General features: G+C 35.7%; 2 protein-coding genes across 2 annotated transcripts in view; one reads left to right on the top strand and one right to left on the bottom strand.

Moving 5' to 3' along the window:
- LOC109069404 (collagen alpha-2(IV) chain-like) overlaps positions 1-5,914 on the bottom strand; it is a 73,519-nt gene extending 67,605 nt beyond the window's left edge. The window contains 3 exon segments of the mRNA XM_042730902.1: positions 5,001-5,052; positions 5,134-5,238; positions 5,752-5,914. Of these exon segments, the coding sequence (XP_042586836.1) occupies positions 5,001-5,052; positions 5,134-5,174 (93 nt within the window). The 5' untranslated portion in view covers positions 5,175-5,238; positions 5,752-5,914.
- Positions 5,915-5,997: 83 nt separating this feature from the next.
- LOC109096249 (collagen alpha-1(IV) chain-like) overlaps positions 5,998-12,171 on the top strand; it is a 62,495-nt gene continuing 56,321 nt past the window's right edge. The window contains exon 1 of the mRNA XM_042730883.1: positions 5,998-6,219. Coding sequence (XP_042586817.1) covers positions 6,151-6,219 — 69 coding nt within the window. The 5' untranslated portion in view covers positions 5,998-6,150. The remainder of the gene's footprint in view (positions 6,220-12,171) is intronic.

The raw sequence follows: 12,171 nt of genomic DNA on the forward strand, positions 1-12,171 counted from the left end.
TATAGGTCAAACAACAAGAGCCAGTAATCGGCCTCAAGGGATGAAGATAATATCGGGAAACCTTCCCACACACAAAACAAACAAAATATGCTCCGAATTACCATATGTGACCCTGGACCACAAAACCAGTCTTAAGTTGCTGGGGTATATTTGTAGCAATAGCCAAAAATTCATTGTATGGGTCAAAATTATAGATTTTTCTTTTATGCCAAAAATCATTAGGATATTAAGTAAAGATCATGTTCCATGAAGATATTTTGTAAATTTCCTACCATAAATATATCAAAACTTAATTTTTGATTAGTAATATGCATGGCTAAGAACTTCATTTGGACAACTTTAAAGGCAATATTTAGATTTTTTTGCAGCCTCAGATTCCAATAGTTGTATCTCGGCCAAATATTGTCCCATCCTAACAAACCATACATCAGTAGAAAGCTTATCTATTCTGCTTTCAGATTTTGTATAAATCTCAATTTTGAAAAATTTACACTTAAGACTTAAGGTTTTGTGGTCCAGGGTCACATATTTTGAACTTCCTCATAATCAAACTTTTCCATTCCTCCCAAAATGCTATTCTTAAAGCATTTCCATCAGACTTAAGGGGTCAAATAAGTGCTTAATCTCCATGATGACACTAAGACATAACCATAAAACATACTTGAGGTTATCGAATGCTGTAAAATTGCTCAAAATCATTTTCAAATAACAGACCTGAGCAGTGATATATCATGTCAGAGATGTAATTAAATCAATGCATTAAGCAATATCTGCAATGATATGTGTTTGGAAGATGAACTGCATAATTACAGAGCTAAATTCAGATACATGTGCAACTGGTTCCAGTTGTATTTGTACCTGTTTTACCTGCACACATCAAATTTAGGTCAATTGTGCATTTGGCTTTGGATTGCAAGTAGCTCAAAGTCAGAGACTGAGTGTGTTTATAGGTATGACCATGTAGATTTAGATTGAATCCAAACTTTTGGGAAGATCCAAAAACTGTTAAACTATGTGAAGGATTATGCATAGTCTTTGCTTCCCAAGTGAGGTCACCTACAATGACCATACCCTGCAGGCCAGATCATTGCCTGCCTAAAAATAGCTTGGACTGCATGAAACCTGAAATCACTACACTCCTTGTACCGGTATAATGCACAGCCTCAGCCTACTGCTGTCACAAGTTTTTGGTCAGGGAGGCACAAAATCTGATAAGGCTTTAGACAAGGAGGTTTTTCTTCTTCTATTCGGTGAAATCAGTTTAACTCTGAAAAAACTTGCATATGATATTAATACCTTGTTGTACAAAGAACCCCTGGCAGAAACACTTCACAGGATCCTGTGCAAAACACATGCTTTATAAGTACATGACAGTATTTTTTCATAATATTTTCAGATGCTTTTGTTCATTAAATTAGGTTCATTGTTCATTAAAAGAAACACTTTAGTTTATATGGTATATGATTTAAAATAATCACACACTTTATGTATGTGCATGTATGTATGACATTTTAATTTAATGGTCATTTAATGAACAAAACATCTTAAAATATTATCTGAAAATATACTTCCAATTCTTCATTTTTTTTAACCGTCTTCTCTATTTTCCAACAGCTATACAAATGTGCCTTAGAATAATGTGAAAAATTATACATTCTATAAAATTATATACCATATAAATGTTGACTAATTGAATGAGCAAAAGAATTAGTGCTCGGCAATTATTAATCGTATCCAAAATAAACGTTTTTGTGTAAATAATATATGTGAGTGTATTGTGTATATTTATTATGTATATAATATAAATACACACACATGCATGTACATATTTAAGAAAAAATGTTATGTTTAAATGTATTTATATATAATATAAATTAGATGAATATAAATATATACATGTAAATACATGTAAATATTTTCAAAATATATACTGCATGTGTGTCTCTTTATATATACACATAATAAATATACACAGTGCAGACATATATTATATTAACAAAAACTTTTATTTCGGATACAATTAATCACAATTAATATATAATATTATCTAATATATATATATATATATATATATATATATATATATATGAACTTTTATATTTTTTTCCAAAAGGTTTGTTATTGCATTCTCTATTTCCATGGCTGTACACAATTATTAACATCTCATTTATAATTTTCAGTTTGCTGTGTTGTTAAAACTATGTAAAACCTTTCCCTGACTGCATTAAGACCTCTTTAACTGCAAACTGCCATATCAAAATGAATATTTGTATCAGTAGCCAACCTTGGAATGGAGCAGACTGAAACTTGAGAGCGAACCAAAGCAGAATATCATGAGAATGACTGAATGATTGTATACTTGTCTTTTAAACTGAGTAAGTGAATTACAAGAATGTCCAAATATTATTATAAAATCACCTTATACAGTATGCAATCTTCTTCACAAAAACAAGGTGCCAAGTGCATACCACAGCTACAGCTAAAAGAATGAAGTTTCGGTTGAAGGAGCTTTTACAGGCGCCTGGCAACATATCAGACCCTTTGAACTTGCAGTGTTTGCTGCTGGTGATTGGCGGTTGCCAGAGACACATATCAACATGTGGATCAGAAAAAGAAAGATGTTCTCATGTTGAAATTATCCTCAGACTGTAAGAGGTGTTCACACAAGCATCATAACACATAGAGACTGCTGTCCAAAGCTACTACTGTTCTGTCCAGTGGCAGCCATTAATCTGTACAAAACATACTAACAGTGTTTATGATAATCTATTGAATAACCTAAAATCTATTCCATCCAAACTGCTGATAAAAAAATCACAATAATCCACAAGTAATCCACATGACTAAGTGAAGAGCTGCCTGCTTTGTAAGGTACAAATAAAGACCTCTAACACTAGCTTGCTCTATTTTTATTCTATTCTTTTATTTATTATATTATTTAAAAGCCCTTGCTACGGGTACTGCGTTAAGCTAAGTGAGACTTGTTATAGCACTTGTATATCATTGCTCTTTTGTTGATTTTGATTGCTTCCATTGTCCTCATTTGTAAGTCGCTTTGGATAAAAGCGTCTGCTAAATGACTAAATGTAAATGTAAATGTACAAATGCATTTTATTGAGCTATTTTAACTTTTAAACCGTACATAATCTATAATGTTTCCTCAAATAAAAATGTCCATCCCCTGTTATCCTTTCATATCAAAATTTAACTTGTCTTAAGACACAGAAAATTAACATTCATGAATACTCACCCCCGAGGCATCCTAGGTGTATATGACTTTCTTCTTTCAGACGAATCCAGTCGGAGTTATATTAAAAATTGTCTTTGATATTTCAAGCTCTATCATTGCAGTCAGCGGGTGTTGCATTGCTTCAGTCCAAAAGACGTGAAATAAAAAGCGCCCTTCCATAAAAAAGTGTCTCACATGGAACAAAGGCTTCCTGTAGCGAATCAATGCGTTTTTGTAAGAAAAATATCCATATTCATAACGTAATAATCACTTGAATCTAGCTTGCAATCACTTTTATAAACGGAAGCCATTTCGGGGGAATTACGTATGAGGTCAGCTTTGCGCACCCGCTGCTCAGAAGTGACGAAGGCGGAAAGCAGCGGAGACATCAAAACAAAACAACATTCACTAATTAGAAGTATAAAACGAGAATTTGTAAAGAAGAATGTCGGAGGATTTAGATATAATCCAAGAGGAGACTGGTTTTCCTTTGCTAAAGTAAGGAAACCTTGCTTCTTTTGATCCTGTAAACAAACGTTGGTTTTCACGAGACTCACCGGCGCATGCGCAATGCTGACCCCATATGTCATGTTCCCAGAACTGCTTCTGTGTACAACTTTTGGCGCAAGCTACATTAAAGTGATTATTATGTTTTGAATATGGATATTTTCCTTACAAAAATGCATCGAGTCACTACAGGAGGCCTTTGTTCACCCCCCGGAGCCATGTGAGACACTTTTTTGTATGGAAGGGCGGTTTCTATTTCATTTCTTTTGGACTGAAGGAATGCAACACCCGCTGACTGCAATGATAGAGCTTGAAAGATCAAAGACAATTTTTAATATAACTCAGAATGGATTCGTCCGAAAGAAGAAAGTCATATACACCTAGGATGCCTCGGGGGTGAGTAAAACGCAGCCTTATTTTCATTTTTGGGTGAACTAACCCTTTAATCCCGAATTCCACATATTCAAATTGAAATGTATTTGTTTGTCGTTAGTAAGATACATGTATAAAATGTATGTGATACAAAATGTTGTGCGTGCATCTATTAATCATTTTGAGTCTAATATCATCCCATAGATACATCACAGTTTGGAAATAAATATCTGTCACTATATTTCTGTTTCATCATGACATTTAACAACTCTGTCTTCTTGGAAAGTTGCTTTTTAACAATAGATTTATAGAGATTCCAGGAACTTGAATCCAGTTAATGAAATGTTTACCCCAAGGCAGTACTATTCATCTTAAACTAATAGTTTTCCAAATTAACATCACCATTAGGAGAAATCATTGGCAAAAAAATAATAAATAAATAAATAAATAAAACATTAAAATAAGAAATGTATTTAAGCAGATGTGTATACACACATACTGTCATAACCCCTCACAGACTCTGAACACATTTTCCTCATTAACATCAGGCCAGTGTTCAATCTCTCACTGTGGGATGCCAGTTGGTTATATTACCACTAACAACCATATCTAATTGATGTGGGACTTTACCACTGTGAAATGGTTACATTTCAGCCTTCTAACAATGGAATGAAAAGAAAACATGCTTTTAATGAAAGGAACACTGCAAAAATCTGTAAATTGCAAAATATTTGCGAATTGAACATGGGAAACTTGTAATACAAACAAGGACACTCCCACTCATCCAAGGGGCTCATTCAGTGTGCTACACCATAAATGAGGCTCAAATACGACACCACAATCTGCACTTAATCTTGAACACTTAATATAGTGAAATTAAAAACACACTTACTGCGTTGACCTCTGTTGTAAGGATAAGGACAGCAAGGCACAACAGAAAACACCTGCAATGTGAAAAAGAGTGAGTTAATGTGTGCAAAGGGAAAACATATACTTCTGCAACACAAAGAAACAACAGATTTTACCTTAATGTGTTCCAGTGCTGTAGATGGTTCATACCCTCCATGTAAGCCAGATGAAATCTCTCCTTCTGCCCAATTCCAGTATGCTGTTACTGCATACTCAATTATCTGAAAGTTACAGATTTATGATCTGTAAGTTACAAGTTAATTCTCACTGTCCTAAACCTATTTGATCAGCAGTGGATCCTTAGTTCATATTTAGAGCATATTATAAGTACTGGTATCTTTGTAGATCTCATGTTCCTTGTTAATAGATCCATCAGTTGTGTTTTGAAACATGTAAGCTGGTTTCCATCTGATGCAACCTGTCTTTAGCATAAATACCATCATGGACCAGTATCAAATATACTAAATCAATGTGGTCAAACTGATAGTAGCTATTCGTATTTTAGAAAAGCTTCCTAGACTTGATAAAAAACTAGCTAACATATTCCGGGAACACAGCAACCCTTTGGTATGACTCGTTAATGTATCAAATAACTTCACACAATCTATTTTACGCTAAAATTTTAAGCTAAAATCTAAGCTTTTAGTTACAATAACACAAATTTAAGTTCGATATATTCAATCGTAAACTACCTCTTGTCCATTATTGAAGATGAAGTGACATGAGAAGTTTACCTCAGATCTCGCACGCTCCAGTTGCACGCGCTCAATCCAGACGCGTTCGCGCTTAGGGAAAGTTGGTTGTCTCGCCTAAAATCCACCTTGCCAAAGCTGTTTTAAGGGAATTACTGAACCCCCAGACTTAAACTTCCCCTAACAATGCTGAAATGCGAGTGATAGTTGTTCTAAACAGGGTTGTGTTGGTGCGTATTGATGGGTGGTCTGGTCCTGACAGGGGGTGTGGTGGGCTCTTCTACAAGACATTACTTCCAACAACAGCCACATAACGTTTAGAGCAAAGATGCAGACAAACGTATAGCTTAAGCTCGGGAAAGAAGAGAGGCAAGAATTGCTTGAAACGGAGAAGAATCCGTCAGCAGCGTGTCCTTTTGGACATTATTCATAGGTGTAAAGATGCGGCTTCCATGTGTCACCGTTTTTCTTCTCACAGTCTCTTTGAGCATAGACAAGGGTACAGCTAAGGTAAGTCCAACTAAAAACTAAGTTATGTTAAGTTATGTGTGTTTTATTAGTAATGTTACCGGTTTGGACATAAGGAGTTCTGTTATGTCTCGTCGTGCGCACAGAGAATTGCGTATAACTTGCGCGCGACTTTCTTGCGCGAAAGTTCCACTTTAGATTTCACGTTAGAATATTTCCACTTGACGTAGTTAAAGGCTGGGAATTAACTTAAGTGTATAACGTCAAATCTTTCGACCAAAATGCAAATTAAGCAAAAAGAAAGATATGAATAGCCATCCTACGACGTATGCTGTAACTAAAATAATGAATAGTGGTCTCAAGTACATAATTGTCAAAGGCATTATATATATTCACACAATTTATAGCACGACAATTGTTTTGGCATGTTAGATTCATGCGGTTTTGCCGGTTTGTTTGTTTCATTATTTCAGCTGTTTGATACAGATTGTGTCGAATTTGACGAGATTGTTTCCGAAAATCTTACTTATGATGCCTTAGTATCTATCTTGATGTACTGTCATGAAGTGAATTTGTGCTGTGGCTTTTCTCTACAGTTTATATTTGCCACTCCTCTTGGTCTCCTCTTAAGGTTGTATTACTCCTTCACCCCTACCCCACCCTCTCAGTTCAGTTTCAAAGTATTGGCATGATTGTTTTAGATAAAATAATGACAAAACAAATAAAACCAGTGACTGGGAAAAAATATAAAAATAACAATAATAAAATATATAAATAAATAAAGTAAAATAGGGTTCCAGTAATGCTATTAAAAATAATAATAATAAGAATAATAAAACAAAATAAAAAATAACAGCAATATGGATTGTGCAGTACAACACAACAGAATTACATAAATGCATTTACATTTACATTTAGTCATTTAGCAGATGCTTTTATCCAAAGCGACTTACAGAGTAGAAGCAATCAGACCAACAAGAGAGCAACAATATACAAGTGCTGTGACAAGTCTCAGTTAGTCTAGCACACTGCACATAGCAAATTTTTATATATATATATATATATATATATATATATATATATATATATATATATATATATATATATATATATATATATATATATATATATAGATAATTAGATAGATAGATAGATAGATAGATAGATAAATAGATTGATAGATAGATTAGACCAAATAGAACAGAAAATAATAGAATAGAATAGAATAGAATAGAATAGAATAGAATAGAATAGAATAGGTAAGTGCTAGTATTAATTGGTCAGGTAATGGCAAAAAAGATGTCTCTTTAGATGTTTTTTTTTTTTTTTTTTTAATGGCTAAAGACTCAGCTGCTCAGATTGAGATAGGCAGGTTGTTTCACCAGCTGGGGACAGTCCTAATATTCAATAAGACATTCATGTTACACCAGTAACACCTGCATTTGATCTTTTTGGGACACTTATCGAAAACCTGTCCTGAAATGATGCATTTTTAAAGTATTTCACTGTTGTACTATAAAATACAAGCAGAATGTGTCACTCTGTCTTGCCTCAGGAAACCATGACTGTCTGAATCCAACTTTCTTTGGCTGGACTGTGGGAAACAGCAGACAAACTTGGCTTCTGTGTGGTGTACGCTTGTGGGCACACTGCTATGGTTAACACAAACTTATTCTTAACCATCTGAACTTTGTTTTCTATTTGTTAAAGGTATTTTACTGCTCATACTGCCCCAAAATACCAGAACATGCCTTCCAACTGTATTCCAGTGGAATTTGATGATGGATTATCACATTACATACTAGTGTGATTTAAACTGCTATGTCACATAGCTATACTGAATAGGCTGTATACTCCAGATATTGACACTGGAGCTGTAATCTCTCAGCACTTTTTAGTGCAACACCAATCATATGCCACCCACAGCTGCCTCTCTCTGTCACTTCAGCCTTAGATTGTAATTGATGCCATTTGTGAGTGGTGTAAAATTCAGGCTTGGGATAACTGTTTAAACAACTACAGCCACAATAACCCTGAGAACAATAATGTTTTTGCTCTGCATTGTGTGAGACAAACACCAAAAGGTGTAACCATTTGTTGTTGTTGTTGGCTTGTTTTGGAGATGGGGTTTCCATACTCATTGGAAACATCTTGAAGTAAATAAAACATGGTATTTTTTCTTAAAATATGTTTAATTAGTGAGTGCAAACTGTAACACACACACACACACAAACACACAAAATAACTGGAAAAGTTGGGGGAATCCTGTAAAAGGAAAACATCTCAAACTCGAAATCAATTTACATAGAATATTAGGTGAAATGGACAGAAAGGACTTTTGACTATTGCAAAATCCACTCTAAGTCTTTGTAGCGTTATTTGTACCATATGTGTGGTTCAGTATAAATCAAGTTTTCTCTTTTGATAGATCTCTAAATATTTGTTAAAAAGAAGTTTATGACAACTAAAGATCGGAACGTCACTCTTTCAGCAGTTTCCTGGAAGAGAAGGGGTGAAGAATATTCCTAGCAAACAATTGTTTCTTTATATTGTCTATACCTTGTCTTATACCTTCTTACTCATCTGTATTTGTACATTAATGGAAGGCCGGTGATATGGATGAATTTCAGTTGAACACTAAGTTTTTCCAAGCTTGTTTATCAGTCGTGACTCTTATAAGGTTAGCATGGTCTCACATGTCTCCAGTTAATATCAGATTAGTGGGACTGCCCCTAGTGCACTTCCTTCAGTTAACTCACTTCATTAGGATGGTAGCACAGATTAGATTCTCCACTTGAATGCAGTGCAGAAACAGCCAAAGTAAATGAAGGTAAACCTATCTGATTGTAGTGCAATCTCTAAGTGAACTTTACAACCAAAACCACAGCCAAATTCCAAAAGCCAAAACCACAGCATGCACCTAGTACACCCCGAAAGATAAATCAGAGAACTTATTTACATTTCTTTGCACCACTCTTGATCATTGACATTGTTATCCAATTGGATATATCACATTTACATTTACAAAAGTTTGTGGTAGACCAGAACGCCAGCTCAACACATGCATGCGTTGTGGTACTCTCACACAAAAAGTATTCTTGTAGCTTTCTAACATTATGGTTTAACCAATGATGTCACATGGGCTATTTTAACAATGTCTTTACTTCCTTTCTGGGTCTTGAATGTGGTAGTTCTGTTGCTGTCTATGCAGGGTCAGAAAGATCATGGACTAAAAACATGGACTAAAACGCAACAGTCCAACAGTCCATGTGACACACTGTCATTTTCTGCTAGTTCCACACACATTGTCTGCACGTAGCCCAATTTTTGTGTCTGTGCGAATGATTTGAGCACTCAGAAAACGAAGGTCCACTAGGTAGTGTGCATGTGCTTAATCATGGTCAGTGAACTCTACTTTGAAAGCCTTACATGCTAAACTGCTTGGTAAAGTATACCTAGGTCTCAAGAACCATACAACTTTTGATGTATTTAAATACACACACTATCCCTATATACTTAATAATTAATACACCACAGTTTGTGTGCTGTAATCAGTCTTATCAGTTCTCTGATAGTGAAGGAAATTCCTCAAGTGACTTCTGTGCACTGTGTATCTCTAAAGCCTGCCCTGCCTCTCGAGTCGGCCCATGAGAGTCTCGTGTGTGGGTTGTTCGTCTAATTCCTGGAAACCGCACATGTAGTGATGGGTGTGAGAGAGAGTGAGTGGGGAGAAGGAGGATGGATGAGGACCAGTTGGAGGGAAAAACATGTCGGACCTCACTAGGCTTACACACTGTTCCGCCTACGCCAGATCAGACTGTTCCAGCATCTCCCGAGAGGGTGGATGGAATGCCAGTGGAGAGGAAGAAACAGTTGCAATTGTTTATCTTGCTGAATCCCTGTTCCTTTACCCTTACCCTTAACATTTTGAGAAAAATTTTTTTGTTTTAATCTCTTTAGAAAATAACCCATAGTCTCATAAAGCACTTGCATGTACTACCTTTTCCAGCCAAGCAGCTCCAATAAACACTTTTTAATAGGGTACTGAGTATTTGGTATACATGTAATTCTCTACAAATTGTTGGCTAGAATTGTGCATAAGGGTTTCCACTTTTTTATTTTTTATTTTATTTCCACCATGTCATGTTTGGGCTCTGTACAAATGATTGTAAAAGTTAGACATAGTAAAATCATAAAAAATATTTGTTCAAATGTTGTGAGAACTTTATAAAGATATCATTTTCCCTTTCCAAAGTTCCCATAACTCTTGTGGGAACAATTTCCATGACTTTTATGAAATTTGTTTAATTATGGCGCTTGGCATAGCTGTTTCATGAATGAAAAAAGCCTTAAACTCTTGAACTGAAACCACAAACATCAGATAACATACCATCCCAGTTTGCAGGGAACAATCATTTTCATCTTAAACTCAGTTAACTGACTATTTAGAAATGGCCCTGAAATTATAAACACAATTCAGACTGACTGATTCTCATATTACAGTCATGGGCAAAAATATGGACACCCTTGGTAAATATGATCAAAGGAGGCTGTGAAAATTAATCTGCATTGTTAATCCTTTTGATCTTTTATTTGTCTTTAATTCTTATTATCCAATGAAAGTTTAGATTTTTGTGAATTTTTCAAATAAAAGATCAAAAGGATTAACAATGCAGATTCATTTTCACAGCCTCCTTTGATCATATTTACCACGGGTGCCCATATTTTTGACCATGACTGTACATGCATCCTTTATTAAATATTTTTTTTCCCTTTGAGTAAACGCCAGCTAAAGTCACAAGCTAAACTGAAGAACCCTGACCCTTTCAGAGGTCTATTGCTTAGGTTCACAGGGCCTGGGACAGAATTTCCATTGATTGCCCTTCTTGGCTCGAGACCTTAGTGATAGGGCCTGGGACAACCTTCATCTGATGAAGGCCTGGTGACTGGTTCATGAACCCTGCTTAACAAGATTGAAAGAGGCAAATGGGGAAAACCAGTTTGGTCAGGTAAAACCAGTTTGTGATTATGGTAATCATTGTTTTGGAATATTCAGTATAAAATTATCTCAGTAATGTGTTGTTTGAAGGAAAGTGCATTTTTTTACCGCTGACCATGATTTTATGACAGTGAAGTATACAGTCAAATTTTAACATGCATTTCAACAATCTGACTGCACACACACAACTTGTAAAATGCAGTTTAATGGGCTGTAAGGATATTATTTTCTGGGTGGGTCTGGGGAGACACCATCCTTTTGCTCTTAACCTATTGATCTGCTGCCCACAGGGTGCATCAAGTTTTGTCATTACGTCAAGTTTTGCCTGTAAGATGATCTCAGTGGTGTATTTTCTAATACTGCACAGAGAAGAAGGCGTATACAAATTTCTTATGGCTTAATGGAAGGAGTACTGTAGTTCCTTAATTTACTTTTTTGCTGGCCCATGATTAGAAAAAGACAAGCGCAACAGTCTTCCTATAGCTCAAGTAGTTAAGCATTGCACTAGCAATGCCAAGGTCAGGGGTTCATTTCCCAGAAAATGTGTGAAGTGGTTATAATCCTGGCATTGATTTATCCTCATACTCAACTATCTAGGAGCCACTCCCAAGATGGGTAAATACTCTGTGAAGTAGTCTGCTTCACATGGCACTACCAGGCGATTGGAATGTACCCTGTAATCTCCAAAATTTTTCACTGAATCTGTGCCCTCAAGATAGTATGTGTTCCTTTTTGCTGTAATAAATCCTGTCTATTTCACACTGTCCGAGGTATTGATTGCCTCATAATGGGACGAGGGGGAACAGTCATTGCACATAGGGAGTCCCAAATCCCAGGCTTTCTCTGCAGGAATGTGGGCTGGAGCCTGGGCAATACCCATAGCGGATCATTTGGTTTCTGTAACTGGGACTCAGCCAGCTTTATTGGCCCATAATTCATGAGAGAACCATCTGCCCTGTCAATCAAAGAGGAATGGAGGATGACTCAGAGAAGAT

This window comes from Cyprinus carpio, chromosome B9 (genome assembly GCF_018340385.1).
Source record: "Cyprinus carpio isolate SPL01 chromosome B9, ASM1834038v1, whole genome shotgun sequence".
In the NCBI taxonomy this organism is placed as follows: Eukaryota; Metazoa; Chordata; class Actinopteri; order Cypriniformes; family Cyprinidae; genus Cyprinus; species Cyprinus carpio.